General features: G+C 41.9%; 1 protein-coding gene across 4 annotated transcripts in view; it reads right to left on the reverse strand.

Annotated features, from left to right (window-relative positions):
* HDAC8 (histone deacetylase 8) overlaps window positions 1-20,668 on the reverse strand; it is a 256,056-nt gene that overhangs the window by 84,339 nt on the left and 151,049 nt on the right. The window contains exons 10-11 of one of the 4 annotated variants that reach the window (XM_070067126.1): window positions 15,620-15,646; window positions 14,607-14,657 (exon numbers count right to left, since the gene is read on the reverse strand). The exons of 2 other annotated variants lie outside the window; for them this stretch is intronic. In XM_070067126.1, the coding sequence (XP_069923227.1) occupies window positions 14,622-14,657; window positions 15,620-15,646 (63 nt within the window). In that variant the 3' untranslated portion in view covers window positions 14,607-14,621. Of the gene's footprint in view, window positions 1-6,037; window positions 6,886-14,606; window positions 14,658-15,619; window positions 15,647-20,668 lie in introns of those variants that run through there. One more of the 4 variants, XM_008272804.4, reaches the window with a different exon arrangement.

Here is a 20,668-nt window from a genome sequence, read left to right on the forward strand (position 1 = left end):
ATGGTTTTGAGCCTCTAAACCAAGTTAAATAAACTTCTTTCCTTTATAAAGTACCCAGCCTCAGGTATGTTGCTATAGCAACAGAAAATGGACTAAAATACTCTGGTATTATTATTCACAAATACACACCTTCTTAATTTTATGTTATAAACATAACCATATTTTTATAATTATTAGTTTATGCAATTTTATGTCTTTTACAAATGCTGACAGGAAAAATGAGAGTGAATAAATGTTTTTAGTGTTTGTTGTACTAATATTCTTATTTATTCATCTGGTCCTTTTCATTTCTTCCTGTGGGTTTGAGTTACCATCTGGTGTTATTTCTTTATTGCAATATAACTTCATTCCCATCCCCTCCTTTGCTGCTATTATCAAATATGTTATATTTCTATATGTCTATAGACCTAATAATACAATCATACTCATATTGCTTTATTCAAATGCTTTTTAAATCAGTCAAGAGGGGAAAGGGGAAGAGATATGCAATTATACTATCTTTTCTAATTAACCCCATAATTACATTTTACCAGCGCTGTTTCTCGTGTAGATTTCAAATTACTGTCTGGAAGTACTTGCTTCCAACCTGAAGAACTTCACACATTTTTCTTAAGGAAGGTATGTCACCAATGAATTCTTTTAATTTTATAATGTAAGAATGTCTTTATTTCACTTTTATTTATTTATTTATTTGACAGGTAGAGTTATAAACAGTGAGAGAGAGAGACAGAGAGAAAGGTCTTCCTTCCGTTGGTTCACCCCCAAAATGGCCACAACGGCCAGAGCTGCGCCGATCCGAAGCCAGGAGCCAGGTGCTTCCTCCTGGTCTCCCCTGCGGGTGCAGGGGCCCAAGCACTTGGGCCATCCTCCACTGCCCTCCCCGGCCACAGCTTGGCCACAGCAGAGAGCTGGACTGGAAGAGGAGCAACCAGGACTAGAACCTGGCGCCCGCAGGCAGAGGATTAACCAAGTGATCCATGGCACCGGCCCCTCACTTTTAGTTTTGAAAGATAGTTTTGCTGAATATATAATTTTTGATGCCTTTTAAAATTTACAGTACTTCATGTCATCCTACACTGCCTTCTCACCTGCACTGCTTCTAATGAGAAGTTAATTGTTAATCTTATTGAGGTTCTCTCTTTTTTTTTTTCTTCAGGGTTCTTTTTTTTTTAAATTCTATTTTCTTGACAGGCAGAGTGGACAGTGAGAGAGAGAGACAGAGAGAAAGGTCTTCCTTTGCCGTTGGTTCACCCTCCAATGGCCACCACGGCCGGCGCGCTGCAGCCGGCACATCACGCTGATCCGATGGCAGGAGCCAGGTGCTTCTCCTGGTCTCCCATGGGGTGCAGGGCCCAAGCACTTGGCCCATCCTCCACTGCATTCCCTGGCCACAGCAGAGAGCTGGCCTGGAAGAGGGGCAACCAGGACAGAATCCGGCGCCCCGACCGGGACTAGAACCCGGTGTGCCGGCGCCGCTAGGTGGAGGATTAGCCTAGTGAGCCGCGGTGCTGGCCTGAGGTTCTCTTATATAAGTCATTTTCTCTTCCCGCTTCCAGGACAGTCTCTGTGCTTTGTTTTTCAACATTTTACTATGATGTTTCTGAGTGTAAGCTCTATCTTTATCCCACATGGAATTAATTGAGCTTCTTGGTTTGTAAATAGGTATTTGTATTCATCAAGTATGAGTGGTTTTCAGCAATTATTTCTTTGAATATCATTTTCTGTATTTTCATGTTGTCTTTCTAGTTCTTCCATTATGCATACATTGAAATACTTAATCTAGTACTCCTCTTATACATATGTTGATGTGCTAAACTGTGCCTCACTTTTCCCTGAGGCTTTTTTTTTTTTTTTTGACAGGAAGAGTGGACAGTGAGAGAAAGAGACAGAGAGAAAGGTCTTCCTTTGCCGTTGGTTCACCCTCCAATGGCCACCGCGGCTGGTGCGCTGCGGCCGGCGCACCGCGCTGATCCGAAGGCAGGAGCCAGGTGCTTCTCCTGGTCTCCCATGGGGTGCAGGGCCCAAGCACTTGGGCCATCCTCCACTGCACTCCCGGGCCACAGCAGAGAGCTGGCCTGGAAGAGGGGCAACCGGGACAGAATCCAGCGCCCCGACCGGGACTAGAACCCGGTGTGCCGGCACCGCTAGGTGGAGGATTAGCCTATTGAGCCACGGCGCCGGCCTTCCCTGAGGCTTTGTTCATCTTTCTTAATCTTTATTTTTTATTCTGTTCTTCAGGCTGCATAATCTCTCTTGAGGTATCTTCAAGTAACTTCTGCCAACTCAAATCTGCTATTGAACCTTCTTTAGCAAATTTTTATTTTGGTTATTATATTTTTCAACTCAAGAATACCTAGTTGGGGGGGGCCAATGTTGTGGTGTACTGGGCTAAGCCTCTGCCTGTGGCAGCAGAATCCCGTATGGGTGCCAGTTTGTGTCCCAGCTGCTCCTCTTCCCATCCAGCTCTCTGCTGTGGCTTGGGAAACCAGTAGAAGATGGCCCAAGTGCTTGGGCCCCTGCGCCTGCGTGGAAACCTGGAAGAAGTCCCTGGCTCCTGGTTCTGGATCAGCTCAGCTCTGGCTGTTGCGGCCATCTGGGGAGTGAGCCAGCAGATAGAACACTTTTCTTTCTGTTTCTCCCTCTCTTTGTCTGTAACTCTACCTCTCAAATAAATAAATAAATAAAATATTTAAAAATAGAATACCTAGCCAGCACCATGGCTCACTTGGTTAATCCTCCGCCTGCATCGCCGGCATCCCATATGGGCACTGGGTTCTAGTCCCGGTTGCTCTTCTTCCAATCCAGCTCTCTGCTGTGGCCCGGGAGTGCAGTGGAGGATGGCCCAAGTGCTTGGGCCCCTGCACCCGCATGGGAGACCAGGAGGAAGCACCTGGCTCCTGGCTTCGGATCGGCGCAGCTCTGGCCGTTGTGGCCATTTTGGGGGTGAACCAACGGAAGGAAGACCTTTCTCTCTGCCTCTCTCTCTCTCATTGTCTATCTGTCAAATAAAAAAATAAGAATATATAGTTGATTCTTCTGTACAATTTCCATCTCTTTAATCTCTTTATTGATATTTTATATTGCTTGAGACACTGCCATAATATCTTTCTTCACTTCCTTAAGCACAGTTATCCTCAGTTCTTTCAGCATACTTACAATAACTAGTATGAAATCTTTGCCAGCTAAGTCCACTTGCTGGGCCCTTCAAAGACAGTTTCTATTATATGTCTCCTTTTGTCTTCTCTGTATGAATCATACTTTCTGTTTTGTTCTGTATAGCTTATAACTTTTGGTTGAAACTTGCCTATTTTATTTTATTTTTCAGAAGTTTTACTTCAGAATAGTATTAAATTCATAAAGCATCTTTATTTAGTGTAGGAGTAATTTTATGTGTATAAATTTAATTGAAAATAGATCCTAGTAAAAAATAAGAATGGGAATAGGAGAGAGAGGAGGAAGAAGGGTGGGAGGGTGGGTAGGAGGGAGGGTAGGGTGGGAAGGATCACTATATTCCTAAATTTGTATATATGAAATGCATGAAGTTTGTATACCTGAATAAAAAGGTTTCTAGATTAAAAATAAATTTATAAAGCAAAAATTGTGAAGCAGTACAGAGTTCCCATATACCCTCTTTTGTTAACATTTTATATCATAATATCTAAATCACATCCAACTTCCCCTATTACTTTTTAAAAGTTTGTTTATTTGAAAGATAGAGCAACAGAGAAAGAGAGAAAGAGAGGGAGAGGGAGAGGGAGAGGGAGAGGGAGAGGGAGAGGGAGAGGGAGGAAGGGAGGAGAGGGAGGAAGGGAGGCAGATGGGCCAGGCTGCAGCCAGGAGCCAGGAATTCCATCCAGGTCTCACACATGGCTGAGGGTGACAGGGGCTCAGGCACTTAGGCTATCTTCCTCTGCCTTCCTGGGCACATTAGCAGAAAGCTGGATTCTAAGTGGAGCAGCTTAGATTAGAGCCAGTACTCTGATACAGGATGCCAGCATCACAAACAGCGGCTTAGCCCGCTGTGCCACAACACTGGCCCCTAACTCTCCCTGATATTTACATCTTATATTCATATAATATATTTGTCACACTCAATGGACCACACCCAGCTTCCCCTATTTTTGTAATCCAAACTTCCTTTATTCCCCCCACTCTTCCCAGCCTCTAAGTAATCAACATCCTGTGTTCAGATTTAGGTTCATTTTAGCTCCCACATGAGGGAGAACATGCAATATCTGTCTTTTTGTGGCTAACGTATTTCACATACATTTTGCTACAAATGACAGGATATTACTTTTTTATGACTGAATAGCATTCCACTGTGTATATATGCCACATTTTCTTTTTTTTTTAACTTTTATTTAATAAATATAAATTTCCAAAGTACAGCTTATGGATTACAACGGCTTTCCCCCCCCCATAACTTCCCTCCCACCTGCAACCATCCCATCTCTCGCTCCCTCTCCCATTCCATTCACATCAAGATTCATTTTCCATTCTCTTTATATGCAGAAGATCAATTTAGTATATATTAAGTAAAGATCTCAACAGTTTGCAAAACACAAAGTATAAAGTACTGTTTGAGTACTAGTTATAGCATTAATTCATATTGTACAACACATTAAGGACAGAGATCCTACATGAGGAGTAAGTGCCCAGTGACTCCTGTTGTTGATTTAACAAATTGACACTCTTGTTTATGGCGTCAGTAATCACCCTAGGCTCTTGTCATGAGTTGCCAAGGCTATGGAAGCCTTTTGAGTTCGCTGACTCCGGTCTTATTTAAACAAGGTCATAGTCAAAGTGGAAGTTCTCCCTTCAGAGAAAGGTACCTCCTTCTTTGATGGCCCGGTTCTTTCCACTGGGACCTCACTTGCAGAGATCTTTCATTTAGGTCTTTTTTTTTTCCAGAGTGTCTTGGCTTTCCATGCCTAAAATACTCTCATGGGCTCTTCAGCCAGATCCGAATGCCTTAAGGGCTAATTCTGAGGTCAGAGTGCTGTTTAGGACATCTGCCATTCTGTGAGTCTTCTGTGTATCCCACTTCCCATGTTGGATCGTTCTCTCCTTCTTAATTCTATCAGTTAGTATTAGCAGACACTAGTCTTGTTTATGTGATCCTTTTGACTCTTAGACCTATTATTATGGTCAATTGTGAACAGAAATTGATCACTCGGACTAGTGAGATGGCATTGATACATGCCACCTTGATGGGATTGAATTGGAATCCCCTGCATGCCACATTTTCTTTATTCATTCATCTGATGATGGACACCTGGGTTGATTCCCTATCTTGACTAGTGAGAGCAGGTATCTCTTTGATATAATGATTTCATGTCCTCTGGATATATATCCAGTATTGGGATTGCTGAATCATATGGCAGTTCCATTTCTAGCTTTTAAAGAAATATCTATACTGAAACGTGGGTATTTTAGATCATAAAAGTACTCTGAGTGGTGATTTCCCTCCATGCCGCCATCCCAGCGGTGTGGTGGTGAACTGCTTGGTCATTTTCTTATTAATGATTTGATTGAACTTACTCTGTGAATCATTCCTCCCTCCAGTGTGAAGCCACTGATGACCCTGCTCATATCCCCCCCCCCCCCCACCTCCATTTTTTTCTCCTTTTAGCCTGACTACCTAGGGGTCACCCCTAGGTTGGCACAAGCCACTTGTCAAGGTTTATGTAAGCCTCCTAAGCCAGTTAGATTTCTATCCTTTAGCATTGGATGTTTGTGGCTTGGAGACTACTATTAGGAATTTTTATTTTTTGCCATTTATTCAATGAGGAACCAGTAGTTGGTATGTTTCCCCTCTGGTGGCTCCTGAGAGGGCACAGTCAGGGGCATGAGCACAGTCTTCCAGACTACTGGGGATGAGTGTGATTTTAGTTTTAAGCCTGGATTCCTCAGGGTCACCTGTGGGCCAGAGTAGCTTATTCAGTCAGGATTTAGTCAAACGTTGTGTTTTTAAGCCCTTGTCTCATTGAACCTTTTTGGCCTGCATTGATGTGTCAGTGTGCAGTTCAAGAAATTCTTTCTTTTTTTAAAAAAAATATTTTATTCATTTATTTGAGAGAGAGAGAGAGAGAGAGAGAGAGAGAGAGAGAAAGTGTCTTCCATCTTCTGGTTCATTCCCTAAATGGCTGCAATGGCCAGAGCTGCGCTGATCCAAAGCTAGGAGCCAGGGGCTTCCTCCAGGTCTCCCATGAGGGTGCAGGGGCACAAGCATCTAGGCCAACCCCCACTGCTTTCCCAGGCTGTGAGAGAGAGAGCTGGATTGGAAGAGGAGCAGCCAGGACTCGAACCGGTGGCCATATGGGATGCCAGCACCGCAGGTGGAGGCTTAACCTATTGTGTCACAGTGCGGGCCCCAAGAAATGCCTTCAAGTCTGTCCCTCAACCTACTCTGATTGGCTTCTGAGTGGATACAGCCTACCACACATGCACTACTTCTCGATTCCCTGAGTTGACTGTGACACCAGGAGGCCACTTTGTTGTCACGTTCTCCGGTTCACCAAAGTTTCCATTTTCCTCTACCAACATTTCTGTTTTGTGTCTTTACAATACCCTCAGTCATGGATTTCTCCATTCTTTGTTCCAAATTTTAGTCATTTCCTTCAAGCAGAGCTAGGAGTTCTTCACCATTCTGACTGGCCTTTTTCTCCTGGGCAAGACTCCTGTGTGTCACTGCTTCAGAGCTGGGGACAGCAATTCACTTTTCCATGGGTGACATGCTGTCTTCATGCAGGGGCACTGGAGGGTGGTGACAATCCTCTGTCCTTTCAAACTGCCCCTCCTGGTGTAGAATCCCTGCCCTGTGAGTGAACTGGGTGGTGGTCAGTGCATTGGTATTCTCAGTCTGTTGTGCCTGGCGTAGTCTTTCTGCCATAGAAATGAGAGGTAGGTAGAAGAAGAGAGTCTTAGTGCTCTTTGCTATTTCTACTTGGACTAGAGCTTCTAAATACAGGGCTGAGAGGGATGAGAAACACTAGCAGGCTGCCCCACCCTGGATAAAACCATAACCCTTGACTGCGAACTGGGGGAAGAATGAGCCCCTGGCTTCTTGGCTATACTTGCCCAGAGTAGTGTATTCGGGATAGGATTTCTGTAAAACAGAGTTGGGGAAGTTGTGGTAAGAGAGTGGGTCATGGCTCAAATACCACAGACTCTCATTGTTCTGAGATTTAGTAGATTTTTATTTGAATGGATGTTTCTCCATTTGCTGTATGCCCTTAGGATAATTTCCAAAGACTTTAAATGATTTTTTAAAAGTAATTATCACCAGCCACATGAGTATTGTTGTTTTGGAGTAGGTTTTCAGAGGTCCTCATTCCACCACTCTGACAGTCTTTAACCCACCTTCATCTTTTACATTGGTTATGGAAACAGCTCCCTAACTGGTCTCCCTGGCTTCACACTTGCCCTTCTAAAGTCTATTCTAACATGGCAGCCACAGTGATCACATTAAATGCAAGCCCAATTATGACTTCAGCCTGCTCAAAACTTTCTCATGGCCTCCATTTTTTTCCCTCAGAGTAGAAAAAAAGTTCTTAAAATGATCTACAAGGCTCTAATCCTCTAGCTCTCTGTTAAATCTTCAACATCATCACCTACTGTTCTTCCTCGCATTCATTCTGTTCCAGACACACTGTCTTCCTTGCTGTCTATCCAACAAGCCTGACACTCCCAATACTGTACTTGTATGGTTTTGGTATTAAGGTTATACTAGCCCCATAGAATGAACTGAGAAATGCTCCAGTTTTCCCCTGTACTCATTGGAAGAACTTTTATAATATTGGAATTAATTCTTCCATGACTACTTGCTAAAATAATCTAGACTTAATGTTCTTCTTGTGAAAATATTTTAAATTACTGAGTTTTTTTAATAGCTATATAACTACTCATGCTTTCTAGTTCTTCTTGAATCCGTTTGGGTAGTTAACTTTTTCTAGGAATTTGTCCACTGGTCTACATTATACAATTTATTGATTATAAAGTTATTTTTAAAGTATTTTCTTACTGAAATTTTAGCCTCTGAAAAAAATTTTTTTTGACAGGCAGAGTGGACAGTGAGAGAGAGACAGAGAGAGAAAGGTCTTCCTTTGCTGTTGGTTCACCCTCCAATGGCCGCCGCGGCCGGCGCGCTGCGGCCGGTGCATCGCGCTGATCCGATGGCAGGAGCCAGGAGCCAGGTGCTTCTCCTGGTCTCCCATGGGGTGCAGGGCCCAAGCACTTGGCCCATCCTCCACTGTACTCCCTGGCCACAGCAGAGAGCTGGCCTGGAAGAGGGGCAACTGGGACAGAATCCAGCGCCCCGACCGGGACTAGAACCTGGTGTACCGGTGCCGCAAAGCGGAGGATTAGCCTAGTGAGCCGCGGTGCCGGCTAGCCTCTTAAATTTATAGAAAATATCCTCCTTTCCTAATAGTGTGTTTTGGCTTTATCTTATTTTTCTTGATCAGTATTTCCTCAGGTTTGTCAGTTAATCTTTTAAAATGACTAATGATTTTGATGATCTCCTTTATTTATCTTTTATATTTTATTAATTTTTGCTCATGTCTATTAATCACTTCCTTATGCTTTCTTGAAGTTATTCTATTGTTCATTATCTATCTTAAGTTGAATGCTCAGCTCATTTACTTTCAGACTTTCTCCCTTTTTAGCGTAATAACTTAAGGTTATGGACACCCCTCTAAATACTACTTTAGGTGGAAGGTCCAAATTGATTTCTGTGTCTTTCCCAGTTTCCACAGGAATGTCTTTGTCAACCAAAGGGTTATTTAAAAACTGTTTTTAAGTTCCCAAAAGCTTATTTTAAAGAATAAGCTATATATTTGGATGTATTTATATAGTCTTATTTTGTGGTTTGTATTCCATTATTGCTGTGTTTTCCTATGTGGTACTTTTTGCTACTTTGTTGACTTCTTTTGAATTAATTGAGGTTTATTTTTCCTCATTCCATTTCCCCATTCTATTAGTTTGGAAGACATTCATTCTTTATTATATTCTTCTAGTGGCTACCCTTGAAATTTTAACATGCTTTTTTAACTTAATAAAATTTAGAGTTAATATATTTACCCTCTTCTCAAACAACATGGGGACCTTAGAATGCTTTGACTCTAATCCTTAACAGCATGAGTTACTATTGTGAAGTCTTAAAATTCTGTGTTTTTTGTTTGTCTTCTTCTAATCCCATAAATTATAAACTAATAATATTACTCACACATTTAACTTTTTTTCCTGCTCAAAGTTCTTACTTGTATCTCAGAACTTGCTTTTTGTTGGATAATTTTCCTTACTTAGTGAAACTGGTAAACTTTAAATACTTTTATATCAAAACGCTTTCATTTTTCAAATTATTCTCCAAAGATAGCTTTACAGAACACATAATTCTGAGATGAAAATTATTTTCTCTCAATGCTTTCAATGTCGTATTGTAATCTGGCCTCCTTTGTTGCTTCTCGAGAAAGCTATCATTCTAATTTTTGTTCTTTTGTTAATGATCTGTCTTTTCTCTAGCTTGTTTTAAGATTTTGCCTTTGTTGCTCTGTGGTCTGATTATTATGTAGTGTAGATATTAATTTCTTTTTATTTATCTTATCTGAAATTTCTTAGGCTTCCTAAATCTGCAGATTGTTGTTTTGGGAAAAATTAGAGAAATTTTTAAGCCATGATTTATCTGAATTTTTTTTTTCCTTTTTATTTCCTTCTAGAACTTTGAAGAGATAAATGTTGGACCTTCTTGCTCTATCCTTCATGTCTCTTGAACAATTTTATTTCTTCCATTTCTTTGTATCTCTGTTCAGTAATCTGTGTGATTTTTTCCAAACATCTCTCCCAGTTTATTAATTTCTTTTCAATTGATGTATGAATCCTCATTGGGGTTTTTAATGTCAATTATTATGCTTTTTTATCTCTAAAGTATTCTATTTAGTTCTTTAATATCCCAAATCATTTTTAACAGTCTTTTTCTCTTTGTTTTGTACTCTTATTTCTTTAAATAAATTTAACATACCTATTTTATATTCTGTGTATAGTAATTTTCAACATCTAAAATCCTTGTGGGTCTGGTTATATTTTGCCTTTTTTTCCCTGTTGGCTTCTCCTTCCTGGCAGTTGGTTTTCTTGTGTGAATTGTGATTTTTGATTGTGAAATAATGTTTGCCAACTCTCTGTGGGATTTCCATGAGGTCTAGGGATATGGGTGCATTCTTCCATGAAAGATTTCTATTTGATTTTCTTTGGTATTGAAGCATTACAGACCTAGGTTCAATTTAAATTAAAATTCTTGGCTTGTGGCTTTTTGGACAACTCACATTTTATATATATATATATATTTTTTTTTTTTTTTCAAGCTTCAAACCTAGTTGAAGGCTGGTGCCACAAAATCTCAGGGAGATTTTTGTTGATTTGTTTGTTTTTAATTCTAACCTAAAGTTAAAGCCAAGACAAAAAATTTTCCTTGCCATCTGTCCCTTTCCCCGAGCCTTAGGCCTGTGCTGTCTAATCTAGTAACCATTAACCACTAACCACATGTGGCTATTAAGTTTAAATTTAAATTAAAATAAAAAAATAAGCTCTTTAGTTTCACTACCCACATTTCAGATGTTCAAAAGCCACATGTAACTAGTGGCTACTGTATTGGACAGTGCAGATACAGAACATTTCCATCATTCCAGAAAACTTTATTGGAAAGTATTGTTTAGAAAATCTGAAACTATATATGCCCCCAGGGTGTATGGTGGTTTTAGAGATAGCTACACCCTTGAATGTATTTTTTGTCAATCTGTGTCTTTAAGTCTGCATTCAACAAGGACTATGTGATACATAGGAAAACGGCTCTTCAAAGATGTCCGAGTCCTAATCCCCAGAACTTGTAAACATGCTGTTTTATACAGTAAAAAAGACTTTGCACATATGACTAAATCAGGGATCTTGAGCTGGGAAAATTATCCTGGATTATATGGATGAGTTCAATGTAATCACAAGAGTCCTCATAAGGGAAATCAGGAAGCAGGAAAGACAGTCATCACCTCCCTGGTGACGTGGTGACAGAATGCATAGGTGTGAGTGACGCACTTTGAAGACGGAGGAAGGGTCCAAGAGCCAATGAATGCAAGAGAAGCTGCAAAAAGCAAGGAAACAGATTTTTCCCTAAAGCCTCTGGAAAAGTAGTCCTCTGAACCCATTTTAGACTTCTGACCTTCAGAACTGCAAGAGAATAAATTTGTCGTGCTCTAACCTACTAAATACATGATAATTCCTTACTAGTAGTAATAAGAAACTAACACAGACCATACAAGGGGCCAGTCAAGAAAGATTTTGTTTCAGTATACCAAAAACCTGTGGCTGGGGCTGGCATTGTGGTGTAGTGGGTGATGCTGCCATCTGTGATGTCGACATCCCACATGGGTGCTGCTTTGTGTCCCAGCTGCTCCACTCTGATCCAGCTCACGGCTAATGGCCTAGGGAAAGCAGTGGAAGGTGGCCCAAGAATTTGGACCCCTACACGCACATGGGAACTTGCAAGAAGCTCCTGGTTCCTGGCTTTGGCCTGGCCCAGCTCTGGTCATTGCAGACATCTGGGGAATGAACCAATGGATGGAAGATCTCTGTCTCTCTCTGTCTTTTCCTCCCTCTCTGTAACTCTGATTTTCAAATAAATCTTTAAAAAATCCTGTGGCTCCCCAAAGGCACTGAGTTATCTTTCTTATATCTTCTCACTTCCCCCTTTTTATACTTCTCTTTGGCTCAGAGGGCCCAAGGCCCATGGCAGTCAGAAATCTTGGAATCTATACTTTCATCCATTTTTTTCAACACATATAAATATATACAGTAGTCTCCCCTTTTCCATGGTTTCATATACTCATGGTAATCTGTCATCTAAAAATATTACTATAGCACAATGAGGAATTAAGCTATTAAGCGAGAGAGATCACATTTCCATACTTTTATTATAGCATATGGTTAGAACTATTTTATTCTATTTTATTTTATTCTATTTTATTGCTAGTTGTTGCTGTTAATCTCTTGCTATGCCTAATGTATAAAATAATCTTTATCATAGACATGTATATATAGACAAAACAGTATGCATACAATTCAATACTATCCTTGGTTTCAGGCATCCACTGGGTGGTCTTGGAATGTATCCCGCGTAGATAAGGGGACAGCACTGTACTGAGTGTTTATCATGCTCTAAAGAACTGTTCTAAGTGCTTAACAAACATCAGTGACTACCAGAGAAAAATTCTTGCCCTCCAGAACTTTGTCTTTCTAGCGGAGGAACAGAATTGATAATGAACATAATAAGTAAATTACACAGTTCCCAGAAGATGATTAATGATATAGGGGAAAAAAAGAAAAAAGTGATTGGGAGTGGCTAGGAAAGGAAGGACTGGGCAGCTATAATACTAAATACGGTGGGCAGGGTAAGTCTCATTGAGGAATAGACAATTGAGCAATGAGTTGAACGAGGTGAGGGAGTTACTCATGTGAAAATATGGGACAATTTTTTTTTCTGAAGTTTATTTGAAAGGAGAGAGAGAGAGAGAGAGAGAGCTTCTTTTTTTTTTTTTATTTTTGACAGGCAGAGTGGACAGTGAGAGAGAGACAGAGAGAAAGGTCTTCCTTTACCGTTGGTTCACCCTCTAATGGCCGCCGCGGCCGGCGCGCTGCGGCCGGTGCGCCGGGAGCCAGGTGCTTCTCCTGGTCTCCCATGGGGTGCAGGGCCCAAGCACTTGGGCCATCCTCCACTGCTATCCCTGGCCACAGCAGAGAGCTGGCCTGGAAGAGGGGCAACCGGGACAGAATCCGGCGCCCCGACCGGGACTAGAACCCAGTGTGCCAGCACCGCTAGGTGGAGGATTAGCCTAGTGAGCCGCGGCAACGGCCGAGAGAGCTTCTTTCTGCTGGTTCACTCCCCAAATGATTACAATGGCTGGGGCTGAGCCAGGCCAACACCAGGAGCTAGGAACTCCATCTTGGTCTCCCACATGAGTGGCGGGGACCCAAATACACGGGCCATCATCTACTGCTTTCCCAGGCACATTAACAGGGAGCTGGATTGGAAGCAGATCCGCTGGGACTCAAACTGGCTTTCTGATATGAGATGGTGGTGTCATAAACAGCAGCATAACCTGCTGTGCCACAATGCTGGCAAACAGCCAATGTGATGGAGGCCACAGTAGTAGGAAATGAGCTTAGATGAGTGATAGGAGCCAGATCACTGAGGGCACTGAAAACCACTGCAAGGACTTAAGCTTGGTGTTGAGGAGGGCTCCAGATTTTTAAGGAATACAAAAGTACAATTAGCCTAACACTCAGAATGCATAGGAAGATATATAGCTATAAAAGAATGAATGAATTTCTAAATTCTGACCGGTGGTGAGCCAACTTTCTTCTAAGCACCATATTTTCACATCCATTTGCTTCTTGGACTTTTCTACTTGTATGAGCAGGCTTTGAAAAGTTCATGGAAATGTGTATTATGAGAAAAAATTCATGAATTTCATTTTTTGTACTAAAATAAAAGATCTTTTAATTCCATTTTCTATGAACTTTTTGAAGTGCCTTCATATATCGGTGAGTCAAGCCCAAATTGGCCCATTCATAATCTTTTCCTTTCCTCCTCTTTTGTTCCCCGTCCCAGTTAATGGTATCCCAACTTAGAAATCTAGATGTAATGTGGTTCTCTTTCTCCTGCTCCACCATGTCAAACTAGACTCCCAACTCTCTCTGTGTTACTTTAGAGATATCATTTTTGACCTTCACCTTGGTTCAAGTTCTTATGTCTGAGTGAACTATTATAATAACCTCCATGATTTTTTTAAAAGATTTTATTTATTTATTTGAAAGAGTTACATAGAGAGAGAAAGAGGTTTTCCATCCACTGGTTCACTTCCCAGTTGGCTGTAACGGCTGGAGCTGTGCCGATCCAAAGCCAGGAGCCAGGAGCTTCCTCCGGGTCTCCCAGGTGGGTGCAGGGGCCAAGGACTTGGGCCATTTTCTACTGCTTTCCCAGGCCATAGCAGAGAGCTGGTTTGGAAGTGCAGCAGCCGGGACTTGAACCGGCGCCTATATGGGATGACGGCACTGCAGGCGGTGTGGCTTTATTGCTATGCCACAGCGCTGGCCCCTCCATGATTCTATAAACCTGTCTACCAACCTCACTGGTGTGGCCATGGTACCAAAATTGATCAGGTTTCTCTTTTATAAACTTTAAAAGTGTTTTGAGAATGAGAGAGAGAGAAAGAGGAAGAGAGATACATCTGCTTGTTACCACAAATGCCTGCAAATGTCAGGGTTAGGGTAGGCTGAAGCTAGGATCCAGGAACTCAATTCAAGTCTCCCACATGAGTGTCAGGGACCTAGTCACTTGAGCCATCACCTGCTGCCTCCTGGATTTGCATAAGCAGGAAGCTGGAACCAGGAGCTGGAACTGGGACTAAAACCCAGGTACTCTGGTGTAGGATACAGGTGTCTTAACTGCTGTCTTAAGTGCTAGGTCAAGTTTTCCTTTTAGAGATCTTCACTGGCTTTCAGAATCTTGTCCCAATCTCTCCCTTGAGCCTCATTTCTCAATATGCTGCTTCTGCTCCATGCTGCAGTCACACTCATTACAATCCACGCATATTATGCCCAATCATATGGACCTGAAAAACCAATACATTTTAGCTACAAATTCACATATAACAACCGGTTTTGTCTTTCAGGAATGCCCTTATTCCTTTCTATAACTGGAAAAACGCTTACACAGCCCTCAGTCCATTCAAATGCCACTTCCTTTGCAAAGCCTTCCTTGACTCCGTCAATAGCATTTGTTGCTACTTTCGCATGTACCTCCATCATTCTGTGTATACAGTTCCCATAACACTCAATACAATGCATTATGATTGTCTGATCACAGATCTATCTCTTTTATCATACTATAACCTCCTTGTGGGCAGGGACCAAGTCCTACTGATTTTTCATCCCCCGTAGCTAACACAATGCCCAGTCTAAAGGAGTTACTCAACACTAATTCGTTGAAATAAAAAATGACTGAAATGATTCAGGAGAAATATCTGACTGTGCTAGTCAGGAAGGAACAAAAGAAGTGACAGAATTTCATGCAGGAGTGCCTGGCCTTCTGGGAGGGGTAGCTCTGAATTTACTGAGTTACAAAAGGCTAAAGATTGGCGGTGTGGGCTAGGTTACAAGGGGAGACCAGAGCAAACAGGAAGGGTTGGGTGAAGCTAGCTGAGGAAGTACTGTGAAGCCACTGCCCAAAGTCTAGATTGCCAATGGGATGAGTAGGGAGTTACTGGAGGGCTACTGGAGACACAACTGAAATGACGCCACCAAAAGTGACCTGTGCTGTGAGGCTGGAAGGAGTCAGCAATGACAGCCAGAAGTGACCACAAAATCCCAGAGTGGACTGGGCATGGCGAGTGGAGGGGGGAGATTTAGGAAAGTGCGGAGAAGGAAGGGGTTGGCTTTGCTGAGTGATTCCATAGGAGAAGACATAAAGAGAGTGAGGAATTGTTGAAGATTATGAAGAGTAGGTGTAGAAAGAAAATGAGGTTGGTGGTTAGGAAATCAGCAGTTAATCATGGCACAAAAAATAACCTCTTACCGTTTGGCATCTCTGTGTCTTCCTTTCCTAGACAGTAAAGGAAAGAGGTTCCACACTCAAATGATCAGCAAATGTGTCAATTCTGCTTCACAAGTATCTCTTGAGTCACTCTCTTCATCTTCATTGCCAGCCCCCGAGTGCAGGCCCTTGCCAGTTTTACCTGGACCACTGCACTAGTGCTCCTGTACATCCTCCCTGTCCCTCTACATCTTCATCTCCTTACAACTGTTCGAATCATCTTTTGGAAATACCAATTAGATTATATTACTACTCCTCTGCTTAAAATTTTGGGTGTCTCACTGCACTTAGAGCCAGATCCATGCTCCTTTTCCCAAGCTACAAGACTCCCACGTGATGAGGCCCCTGCCTGTCTCTCTGTCCTCATCCCATCCCACTCTCCTCTCACTCAATACATTCTAGTTTCACTGGTATTCAAGAAAGTACGTTTAGTTATGAGAGAGAGAGAAAGAGAGAACACTGCCATCCTCTGGTTCACGCCTCAAATGCCCACAACTGCCGGGGCTGGGCTGAGTCCAAAGATGGGACCTAGGAACTCAATCCAGGTCTCCCATGTGGGTGGCAGAGACCCAATCACTTGATCCATCACCTGATGCCTTCCAGTCTGCAGTAGTAGGGAGCTGCAACCAGGAGCCAGAAGTAGGGCTCTAACCCAGGTACACTGATGTGGGATGCAGGCATCTTAACTGGCATCGAAGTGACAGGCCTAACGCCCACCCCCACACTGGCATTTTTACTCTTCCATGAGCATGGGCAGCTCTTTCCTACCTTATCACATCCTGTTCCCTCTCCCTGGAACACAGCTCTTTGTCTAGCAAGGGTCTTCAGTCTGACCTAAATTTGAACCCTCAGAGACCCCATTCTTAACCTCTGTATCATCCGTTTATTTTCTCCTTAACATATATCACAATCTGTAACTATTTTATTGTGTGTTTATTGCTAATCTCACATTAGATTGCAATTCTAAAAGGTAGGGACCATATGGTTACTGTTGTCTCTCTCTTGTGAGTACCTGAAGGAACCGGGCAATGCAAGCAGAGTCCACCAAAAATGAGGTAGTGAAGAAAAAGGAAGAGACTATAAAAGAGTTCCATTGAATTTTGAGAACTGCCTATCTAGTTTCAGTCAGCTTGTAGTATAAGATAGTAACAGGAATTGCAGAGAGTAGCCAGAGGACTCAGGCTCCAAATCAGGGAGAATCACAGAACTGCAGCCTAATGAAATTCAGTCCAATTCACCAGAAATTTGTGGAGCGCTTATTATGTTGCCAGGCACTATGCTGGGCACGCTCTGTGGGGGATAGAAAGATGAATAAATTCATTTTTCAAGAGTTTATATTCAAGAAAGCAGAAATAGGAGATAAGGATGTACAAATGATAATAAAAGGCAGAATTTAATCAAACAAAGGGCCCTGGGGCTCAGAGGAAGGGGTTTAAGGAAGGCTTCAAGGAAATTTACTCTGACCCTGAAGTCAACAAACTCCAGTTCACAATGAAATACGAGCACAGACAGTCCCTTCTGCTTGTCCCCACAAAATACTTTGTAAGAATATGATAGCAAAATATTTTGAAAGATGACTTTTGAGGCATTGTGTTAGAAGGGAAACAACTAGGCTTGGGGGTTTTGGCCCTGCTACTCATTATTTGGGAGCTCTTGGACAATTTGTTCACTGTGTTTTACAAATGGTTATTGATGGCTTACTGTGTGTGTGTGTGTGTATTTATATATATACACTATATAGACTCTGTAATATATACTATTTTATTGAATCATTTTCTTTCTAAGCTTCAGGGTTTCTTTTCACTACCTTTTAACATTCATTTTGTTGCATTTAAATTTTTATTTTATTTGAGCAGCAAGAGAGTGAGAGAGCTCCCATTTCCTGGTTCACTCTCCACATGACTGCAGCAGCCAGAGGTGGGGGAGGTGGGCAAATCTGAGAGCCCAGAATTCAATCCAGGTCTCCCATGTGAATGGCTCCTGTGATAGGCACCCACCCTATCGCCTGAGCCATTACTGTTGCTTCTTAGGGTCCCATTAGCAGGAAGTTGAAGTCAGGAGCTGGAGCCAGGAATTAAACTTATGCACTCTGATGTGTGATGCAGGTGTCTTAATGCCAAAAGTCTGCCTCTCCTTTCGAAATTTAGCATCCTAGATTTCTACTTCCTAAAGAACTGGTGATGGGCCGGCGCCGCGGCTCACTAGGCTAATCCTCCGCCTTGTGGCGCCGGCACACCGGGCTCTAGTCCCGGTCGGGGCGCCGGATTCTGTCCCGGTTGCCCCTCTTCCAGGCCAGCTCTCTGCTGTGGCCAGGGAGTGCAGTGGAGGATGGCCCAAGTGCTTGGGCCCTGCACCCCATGGGAGACCAGGAGAAGCACCTGGCTCCTGCCATTGGATCAACGCGGTGCGCCGGCCGCAGCGCGCTGGCCGCAGTGGCCATTGGAGGGTGAACCAACGGCAAAGGAAGACCTTTCTCTCTGTCTCTCTCTCTCACTGTCCACTCTGCCTGACAAAAAAAAAAAAAAAAGAAAAAAAGAAAAAAAAAAAGAACTGGTGATGGGTACAGACTTGCAAGTATTCTTTTCCGCCTTCAGGTAGCACCCACGGTTCTGCATGAAAGCAATATACTGGCTTTTGATAATATCCTAAAGGGACTAGACTGCACTTTGACTATTTATGAGATTGGGGAAATGGATGAATAGGCTTAAGAAATGAAACATAAATTTTTTTTTGGCATTGTTAGGTGAGCAAATTTTGAAGTGGTGAACAGTGGGTCCTGCCTGTCATGGTAACCAACCATACATTGGGAAATGGAGATTTTATTAAAATGTCAGGAAATGGTCACAATAGAATGTTACTAATAATGCTAAGATAAACTGTAATGTGGGAAACTGTAACAGGACTGTGTTGAGGTAATGCTGTAAAGACAGATGCTTTAGGTGATCAGTAAAGTGAGAATGGGTGGGCAGGCAACAGAAAAAAAATCTGTTAGTGTGTCTCCAGGAATGGCCATGGGGACTGCTGTCTCTAGATTGTGGATTCTTTGCTTCTTTAGAAAGAACTATTTCTAGTATGGAGAAGGGCAATTTATGAAGTTCCTATATTTAATTTAAAAAAAAAGGTATCTGGAAAATATCCAATTCCTTTTTCTTTAATTATGTGTTCATCAAGCAGCCTTCTGGTCTGCAACTGGTTCCTTGTTTGGGCTAACCTGCCACTTGGAAGGCCTTATACAGATGACAGGTGCCTTCTCTTGCCTGATATAATTGACTACTTTGAGGTCTGCTTTATGAATCTGTTTCGGCGCTTGGGCCCCTGCACCCATGTGGGAGACCCAGAAGAAGCTCCTGGCTTTGGAGTTTCTGATCAGCCCAGCTGTGGTCGTTGCAGCCATTTGGGGGAGTAAACCAGTGGATGGAAGAGCTCTCGCTCTCGCTCTCTCTCTCTAACTCTGCCTTTTAAATAAATAAATAAATATTTTAAAAAAGCATGTACACACACATAATTCTATTATTTTATCTATTATACCTATTTAAGCTCATACTATTGATAAAAATACATTCATTGAGCGGTGTCAAAGATACCAAAAAGTCCGTAACATTGTCAGTACATTGAAAAAAAATTTGTGATGGGACCTTGACAAAATAATTCAAACCAAGGAAACAAAGGTAGTCATAGTCCAGGCTATAGTAAGGTGATGCCAGAATTTGGAGATAGGCTTTGAATGATTGTGCAAGTGAAATGACACGAAGACATGTTTGTAGATGTGCTGCTGATGGGGACTTGGGAAATATCCAAGTGTAATCAAGGTGATCAAGGCAAGTCTGAAGAACTGGATGTACTAGAATAAAGTTGCAATCTAATCAACTTTACTGTAAACTGAGTGAAGAATAATGTGTTACAGAAAGGTGGCCTGTGAGTTATTTGGGAAAAAAAGAGAATTAGATAGTAAACATATGTTACTATTCGTCCAGCACCTCCCACCACCAACTGTGCAGAACTGCGAGAAGGGATGGGGGAGGTGGGTATGTCCTTTTGTGCAGCAGGCGGAGATCGGACGGAACCAGGTAGACCCTGCATATTATGGACACAAGTACTATAGCCCCACATGATCTAGACTCAATTATGAAACAGACTTCTCTATGCATGAGCTTCACCCTTTCAATTCCTTCACTCTGACTGTGTGCTTATCAAGTAACTTTCTGACTTACTAATTCAGTTTCCCAGGTTATTTGATCCTGGGGGGAAATGCCCTTAGGGGAGATAAGGCTAATGTGTGGTTAACTCACAGGCATATCTTCCACTGTAAATTAATATAACTGCAATATATTTATATGTCTCTTCCCTCTGATTCTTTTTATTGCGTAAACTTTCAAATCTACAGAAAAGCTGCAAAAACAGTACAATGAATTTCCACTTACTCTTAAATGAAATTTACCAATTTGTTGATGGCTATGCAAACTGCTCTAGCACTATTTATTGAAAAGGCTGTCTTTCTGTTATTGAATTGCTTTTGGATCTTCGTCAAAAATCAGCTGGCCGTATTGTGTGGGTCTATTTCTGGGATCTCTATTCTCTTCCTTTGATGTGCCTATTCCTTTGCCAATACCTCACAGTTTTGATTACTGTAGCTATGTATCAAGGCTGAAAATTGGTAGAGTGATTCCACCTACTTTATCCTTAGTTTACAAAATTGTTTTTGCTATTTTTGTTCCTTTGTTTTCACACATTAATTTTACTATTATCTTGTCTATATCTTCAAAAACGCATGCTGAGACTTTGATAGCAATTGTGTTAGACCTATATATAAATTTGGAGAGCACTGACATGTTTATTATGCTAAGTTTCAATCCATGAACACAGTATGTCTCTGCATGTAATTAGATCTTTTATTCTTTTCATCAGTGTTCTGCAGTTTTCAGCATGCAAGTCCAGTGTGTGTTTTCTGATATTTACACCTAAGTATTTCACTTTTCAAAAACCAATTATAATTGTATTTTTCAATTTTGTTTTTCGTGTGTTCATTGAAAA

The sequence above is a fragment of the Oryctolagus cuniculus genome, chromosome X (assembly GCF_964237555.1).
Source record: "Oryctolagus cuniculus chromosome X, mOryCun1.1, whole genome shotgun sequence".
NCBI classification, from domain to species: domain Eukaryota; kingdom Metazoa; phylum Chordata; class Mammalia; order Lagomorpha; family Leporidae; genus Oryctolagus; species Oryctolagus cuniculus.